This window comes from Eriocheir sinensis, chromosome 19 (assembly GCF_024679095.1).
Source record: "Eriocheir sinensis breed Jianghai 21 chromosome 19, ASM2467909v1, whole genome shotgun sequence".
Taxonomy (NCBI): Eukaryota; Metazoa; Arthropoda; class Malacostraca; order Decapoda; family Varunidae; genus Eriocheir; species Eriocheir sinensis.
The window spans coordinates 13,920,546-13,928,255 of NC_066527.1; the positions used below are offsets into that span (position 1 = coordinate 13,920,546).

The window sequence follows — 7,710 nt, forward strand, 5'->3', positions numbered from 1 at the left end:
CATTTCGTATTCGAACTTCTATTCCTCGGTCCAACTTGAAGGACCTGGCACTTGTCTACGTTAAAGGGCATCTCCCATCTATCCGACCAAGCTGAAATTTTGTGCAAATCCTCTTGGAGGCTTTGCCTGTCTTCGTCAGTGAGAACCGAGTTACCAATCTTTGTGTCGTCTGCAAATTTACTAATGCGGTTATTGAGTCCAACATCCACGTCGTTGATGTAAATAATGAAGAGCACTGGGCCAAGGACCGAGTCCTGAGGGACGCCACTAGTGACAGGCGCCCACTCTGAGTTAAATCCGTCAATCACTACTCTTTGTTGTCTGTTGCTCAACCAATTCGCGATCCATTGGTTTACTTGACCGTCAATACCTATTTGCTTTAATTTGTAAAGTAATTTATGATGCGGGACTTTATCAAACGCTTTCTGGAAATCAAGATAGACTACGTCCAGTGATTTGGTTACGTCATAAACAGTGAAGAGGTCGTTATAAAAGGTTAATAGAGAGAGAGAGAGAGAGAGAGAGAGAGAGAGAGAGAGAGAGAGAGAGAGAGAGAGAGAGAGAGAGAGAGAGAGAGAGAGAGAGAGAGAGAGAGAGAGAGAGAGAGAGAGAGAGAGAGAGAGAGAGAGAGAGAGAGAGAGAGAGAGAGAGAGAGAGAGAGAGAGAGAGAGAGAGAGAGAGAGAGAGAGAGAGAGAGAGAGAGAGAGAGAGAGAGAGAGAGAGAGAGAGAGAGAGAGAGAGAGAGAGAGAGAGAGAGAGAGAGAGAGAGAGAGAGAGAGAGAGAGAGAGAGAGAGAGAGAGAGAGAGAGAGAGAGAGAGAGAGAGAGAGAGAGAGAGAGAGAGAGAGAGAGAGAGAGAGAGAGAGAGAGAGAGAGAGAGAGAGAGAGAGAGAGAGAGAGAGAGAGAGAGAGAGAGAGAGAGAGGGGGGACTTGTTCTCTTTGATGTATGAGCTGAAGGTACAGAGGAGGGAGCGAGAGAGAAAGAGAGAGAGAAAGAGAGAAAGAGAGAGGGAGAGTGAGAAAGAGAGAGAAGGAAGACATAGTGGAGAGGAGGAGAGGAAAGAAGGAGAGGAGGAGGAAATATTGTCTGATTTATGAGACAGGGTTAAGGATATGGAGGAAAGGAAGGAAGGAGGGAAGAAAGGAAGGAAGGAAGGAAGGAAGGAAGAATAAAATTAAGGAAGGAAGGTAGAAAGGATGGAGGGAACGAAGGAAGGGAGGAAGAGAAGAAGGTAGGATGTGAGGAAGGAGATAAAAGGAAGAAAAGGAAGGAAGGAAGGAAGGAAAGAAGGAAGGAAGGAAGGAAGGAAGGAAGGAAAGAAGGAAGGGAGGAAAAAAAAAGGGAAAGTTGGAAGGAAGGAAGGGATGAAAGAAAGGAAGGAAGGAAGGAAGGAAGGAGGCTAGTGAAGATAAACAGTTAGGAAGGACGGAATGAAGGAAGCAAGGAAGGAAGAGAGGGAGAGAGAATGCAAGAAGGGAGAAATGGAAGAGGGAAGAAGGAAAGGAAGGAAGGAAGATAGGAAGGAAGAAATGGAGGAAGGAAGGGGGTGAGGAAAGGCAAAAAGAAAGGAAGGAAGGTAGGAGGGAAGGAAGGAAGAGAGGAAGAAAGGAAGGAAGGAAGAGACGGAGGAATGAATAAATGAATGCATGAAATTAGAAAGGAAGAAAAAGAGGGAGGAAGAAAGAGAGAAAGAGAGGAAGGAAGGAAGGAAGGGAGGATGGAAAGAAAGGGAAGAAGGAAGAAAGGAAGAAAACGAGGATAGGCTGGAAAGAAAAAAGGGAGGAAGGGGGAAAGGAAGGAAATATGGAGACGAGGAGAGGAAAAGGAAAGGAAAGGAAAAATAAGTAAGGAAGTAGTTGGAAGGAAGGAAGGAAGGAATCGAAGAAAGAAGGAAGGAAGGCAAAATACGTAAGGAAGAGTTGTTGGAAGGAAGGAAGGAAGGAAGGAAGGAATCAAAGAAAGAAGGAAGGAAGGAAAAATAAGTAAGTAAGTAAGTAAGGAAGGAAGGAAGGAAGGAAAGAAGGAAGGAAGGAAAAATACGTAAGGAAGGATTGTTGGAAGAAAGGAAGGAAGGAAGAAAGGAATAAAAAAGAAGGAAGGAAGGAAGGAAGGAAGGAACGAAGAAGACACTCATTTGTTTGTACGAGGAAGAGGAAGAAAACCCCCCACCAACGAAAGAAGATTTAGAGAGAGGAACGGAGACAGAAATGGAGACAGAGACGGACGGAGAGACGGAGGAAAGGAGATAAAGAGAAGAGAAAGGAGCAACACGGAGACAAGAATGGAGAGAAAGTGAGGCATGGAGAAGAAGAGAAATGTAGGAAGAAATAAGGAGAGAGAGAGAGAGAGAGAGAGAGAGAGAGAGAGAGAGAGAGAGAGAGAGAGAGAGAGAGAGAGAGAGAGAGAGAGAGAGAGAGAGAGAGAGAGAGAGAGAGAGAGAGAGAGAGAGAGAGAGAGAGAGAGAGAGAGAGAGAGAGAGAGAGAGAGAGAGAGAGAGAGAGAGAGAGAGAGAGAGAGAGAGAGAGAGAGAGAGAGAGAGAGAGAGAGAGAGAGAGAGAGAGAGAGAGAGAGAGAGAGAGAGAGAGAGAGAGAGAGAGAGAGAGAGAGAGAGAGAGAGAGAGAGAGAGTGGGAGAGAAAAACCTTACCTTAGAAAGTGGGTCAGGGAAAAAAGTGGGAAATTAAAGGGAAAGAATGAAAGGAATGGATGGAGTAAAGGAGAAGGAAGGGAGGAGGGAGAGGAGAGAGTGAGGGAAGGAAGGAAATGAGGTTGGAAAGGGAAAGAGTAATAGGAGAAAGTGGAGAAGGGAAGGAGAGGGAGGGGTGAGGGGAGGGAAAGGAGTGATTGATGGAAGGGAGGTGGGGAGGGGAGGTAGAAGGGGAGGGAAGGGAGCGAGTGATAGGAGTGGAGGAAAGTAGGGAAGAGAGTGGGAAGGAAAAGAGGGGGAGGAGAGGAAGAAGGGAGGAAAGGGAGAGGGGGAGGAAAGGGAGAGGGGGAGGAAAGAGAGGGGAGAGGAAAGGTAGAGGATGGAGGGAAGCGAGAGGGACGAAAGGAAAGGAGGAAGGAAAGGGAGGTGGAAGGGAAGAGATTTGGAGGAGGAAAGGGACGGGAAAGAAAGGGAAGGGGGAGGAAGGGAAGAGGGGGGGAGGAAGGGAAGGAAAGGAGGGAAGGGAGGAGGCAGGGAAGGGAGTGGATGATAGAAAAGAGTAGGGAAGGGAAGGGAAGGGAAGGGAAGGGAAGGGAAAAGAAGGGAAGGGAAGGGAAGGGAAGGGAAGGGGAAGGAATGGAATGGAATGGAATGGAATGGAAGGGAAAGGAAGGGAAAGGAAGGGAAAGGGGTAAGGAAAGGATTATGTAAGATGTGTGATAAAAAACTAAAGAATAAGGGAATAAAGAAAATGAGTAAGGAGGATAAGGAGGAAGCGAAGGAATGAAGGGAATAAGAAAAAGGAGAGAAGAGAAAGAGGGAGGGAGTGAAGGAAGAAAAGGAATATGGGGAAAAACAGAAAGAAGTTGGTGAGGGAGTGAAAGAAATGAAAGAATAAAGGGAGTAAAGAGGAGTAAGGAAGTAAGTAAAAGGAAATAAGAAAATAGGAAAAGGAGAGAAGAAAAGAGGAAGTGAGTGAAAAAAGAAAAGGAGTAAAAAGAAAAAAACAGAAAGGAGGGTGAAAGAGGGAGAGAGAGAACTAAAGAGAATAATAGAAATAAAAAAAAAATGGAGAGAGGAGGGCAGGGGAGAGAAAACGAAATAAAATAAATAAAAGGAGAGGAAAAAAATAGAACTTTAGGTAAGGGAATGAAGAACAAAATGAATACGAAATGAGGATGGAAAAGTGGGATGAAAGAGTGAATTTAGACGAAGTGAAACAAAGGGAGTGAGAGACCCAACCTTACCTTTGTATAAGAGACAGGAGGGAGAGATTCAGAAAGGGAAGAAAAAATGAATGAGGAGATGAGTGAGAAGATGAATGATGATAAATGGATGATGAATGATAGATGGATGATGGTGGGTGACGATGGACGATAATGGATGATAGATGGATGATAGATGATGCTGGATGCTGGATGGATGATGATGGATGCATGATGGATGATAGATGGATGATGGATGATGATGGATGATGATGGATGCATGATGGATGATGCTGGATGGCGATGGATGATGATGGATGATGATGGATGATGATGGATGATGATGGATGATGATGGATGATGGATGGATGACGGATGATGGACGGATGATGGATGAATGAATGATAGATGGATGACAGACGGATGATGATGGATTATAGATGGATGATGATGGATGATGGATGGATGACGGATGATGAATGGATGATGGATGAATGATGACAAATGACGATGGATGACTGATTAAGTGGATGGGTGATGGATTGCGTGGAGATGGATTGAGGAGATGAATGAGGATGAGGAGATACATGGTTGAGGAGATAAAGTGCATGAGTGGAAGTAAGTGAAAGGAGTGGATGATAGAAGAAGATGACAGAGAGAAGACAAGGAAAGACGTAAAGATTGAAAGAGACCCAACCTTACTAATATATATCAGACAGAAGTTAGTGATTGGCTAAGGAGGAGGAAGAGGAGATAAATGGAATGATAAACGAAAGAGGTACAGAAGGGAGGAAAGAGAGTGAAGAGAAGTGAGAGAGGAAAAGAAAGAGAAAAGGAGAAGAAAGAGTATAGAGAAAGAATAGGGAGAGGAAAGGAATATGGAAGGGAAGGGAAGAAAGGTACAGAAGTAAGAGATAAACTGAGAAAAAGAAGACAGGGATAGGAGTAAAGAGTGAGAATGGAGAAGAAAATAACAGGGAACAGAGATAGGAGGGAGGAGAAGAAAGGAGAGAAAAGAGACGAGGAGAGAGAAGAGGGGAGAAAATAAGGTAAGGTATGGCAAGAGAAGGAATGAAGAATAGAGAAAGGGAGAGAGAAGAGAAGAAAGAAAAGAAAAGGAGGAGAAGAGAGAGAAGGGAATGTATAGGGGAGGATAAGGGATACGGAAGGGAGGGAAGAGAGGGAAGAGAAATGAGAGAGGAAAAGAAAGAGAAGAGAAGAGGAGAAGAGAGAGTATGGGAAAGAATAGGGAGTGGAAACGAATAGGAAGGGCAGGGAGGAACGGTAGAGAAGTAAGAGGGAAGTGAATGAGGAGAGTGAGTGCGTGAGTGGAAGTGAGTGAAAGGAGTGAATGATGAAAGAAAAGGACAGAAATAACACCGGGAAAGCAATAGAGAGTGAAACAGATCCAACCTTACCAGTGTATAATTAACATGAAGGAGTAATTCAGCAGGAGTGAGTGAGTAAGGAACGACGAAAGGGAATGACGAAAGAAAGCAGGTGATGAAAATGGGTAAATGATGGAAGAAACTGAGAAAAAGAAGAGAGGGATAGGAGTAAAGAGTGAGGGTGAGAGACAGAGAAGCGTGAACGTGAGACAGAGAGCGTGAGTGAAAGGAGGAAGGAAGACAGAGAGGAAAAAGAGTAAAGAGTGTGAGACCAAACCTTACCATTATATAACAGACAGCAGGGAGATATGAAGAGGAGATAAATGAATAAGGAAATACGAAACAGAATGAAACAAAGAAGAAAATAATAAAAGAAACCGACAAAGAAGACAGCAAAGAGCACGAGAAACAGACAAACCTTACCATTATATAACAGACAGCAGGGAGATATGAAGAAGAGATAAATAAATAAGGAAATACGAAACAGAATGAAAGAAAGAAGTAAATGATAAAAGAAACCGAGAAAGCAGACAGCAAAGAGCACAAGAAACAGACAAACCTTACCATTATATAACAGACGGGAGATATGAAGAGGAGATAAATGAATAAGGAAATACGAAACAGAATGAAACAAAGAAGAAAATAATAAAAGAAACCGACAAAGAAGACAGCAAAGAGCACAAGAAACAGACAAACCTTACCATTATATAACAGACAGCAGGGACATATTAATTAAGAGGAGATAAATGGATAAGGAAATACGAAAGAGACTGAAAGAAAGAAGTAAATGATAAAAGAAACCGAGAAAGCAGACAGCAAAGAGCACAAGAAACACCCCAAACCTTACCATTATATAACAGACAGCAGGGAGATATTAATTAAGAGGAGATAAATGGATAAGGAAATACGAAATAGACTAAAAGAAAGAAGTAAATGATAAAATAAGCCGATAAAGAAGACAGCAAAAAGTACGAGAAACACCCCAAACCTTACCATTATATAACAGACAGCAGGGAGATATTAAAAGGAGATAAATGGATAAGGAAATACGAAACAGAATGAAAGAAAGAAGTAAATGATAAAAGAAACCGAGAAAGCAGACAGCAAAGAGCACAAGAAACAGACAAACCTTACCATTATATAACAGACAGCAGGGAGATAAATGAATAAGGAAATACGAAAGAGACTGAAAGAAAGAAGTAAATGATAAAAGAAACCGAGAAAGCAGACAGCAAAGAGCACAAGAAACAGACAAACCTTACCATTATATAACAGACAGCAGGGAGATAAATGAATAAGGAAATACGAAAGAGACTGAAAGAAAGAAGTAAATGATAAAAGAAACCGAGAAAGCAGACAGCAAAGAGCACGAGAAACACCCAAACCTTACCTTGATATACGAAACCGGCGGGAGTGACTTCTGGGAGTTGGCGTGTTGGGTGGACAGCGTGAGCAGCGAGGTTACTCCGAGGGTCACGCGGGCAGGCACGGCTTCGGGCTTGATCCAGAAGCTGATCCAGGACATAATGACGATGAGGCAGGTGGGGATGTACGTATGGAAGAGGTAGTAGCCCAGCCGACGCTTGAACGTGAACACCACCTCCAGACACGTGAAGTTACCTGGGAATGACGGATTATATTTCATTCATTGTAGAGAGCTTTTTTTTTCATTATTTTTTTTTTACGCCCTTGCACTGTCTCCTCTGCTGTAAAATAAACAAAATTCCCGTCCTTAGGTTTGATGTTCGTGTTATTTGTCCCCATTCTTATCCCTTTACTCCTATTCTCAAACATTTTTAATCAGTCTCATTTTTCGCTTTCTCATCCTTCTTTTTCGTCGTTCTGTTCACTTGATTTCGTGTTCTCATTCTCACCGTTTCATTTACGGGGACTTGATTACTTTTGCTGCCAGGTGTGAATAGGCACAGGGTAAACATATGATGATGATGATGATGATGATGATGATGTGTAAAGGTATAGTGAACGAGCCGTTTCTGTAAGAGCTTTTTTTACAGTAAAGGAAGCAGCTCAAGGGAAAAAAACATATGGAAACAGAAAAAGCCCGCTAAGCACTGCTCCTATAAAAGAGAGTAAAGTGACCCAAAAAGAGGTTAATTTCGGGATGAGAGGTGTCTTGATACTCTCCGCTTGAAAGAGGTCAAGTCGCAGGCAGGAGGAAATACAGACGAAGAAAGGCAGTTCCAGAGTTTACCAGTGAAAGGGATGAAAGAATGAAGCTGCTGGTTAACTCTTGCATAAGGGATTTGGACAGTATAGGGATGAGCATGAGTAGAAAGTCATGTGCAGCGGGGCCGCAGGAGGGGGGGAGGCATGCAGTTATCAAGTTCAGAAGAGCAGTCAGCATGAAAATATCGATAGAAGATAGAAAGAGAGACAACATGGCGGCAGAGTTCAAGAGGTATAGGAGATTGTATAAGTAAGAGAATGACTGTAAGAATAAAATGAATGA

General features: G+C 43.0%; 1 protein-coding gene across 1 annotated transcript in view; it reads right to left on the reverse strand.

Annotated features, from left to right (window-relative positions):
- Positions 1 to 7,710, reverse strand: part of LOC127000748 (glycine receptor subunit alphaZ1-like) — an 85,931-nt gene that overhangs the window by 8,494 nt on the left and 69,727 nt on the right. The window contains exon 7 of the mRNA XM_050864778.1: positions 6,631 to 6,860. Within this exon, the coding sequence (XP_050720735.1) occupies positions 6,631 to 6,860 (230 nt within the window). The remainder of the gene's footprint in view (positions 1 to 6,630; positions 6,861 to 7,710) is intronic.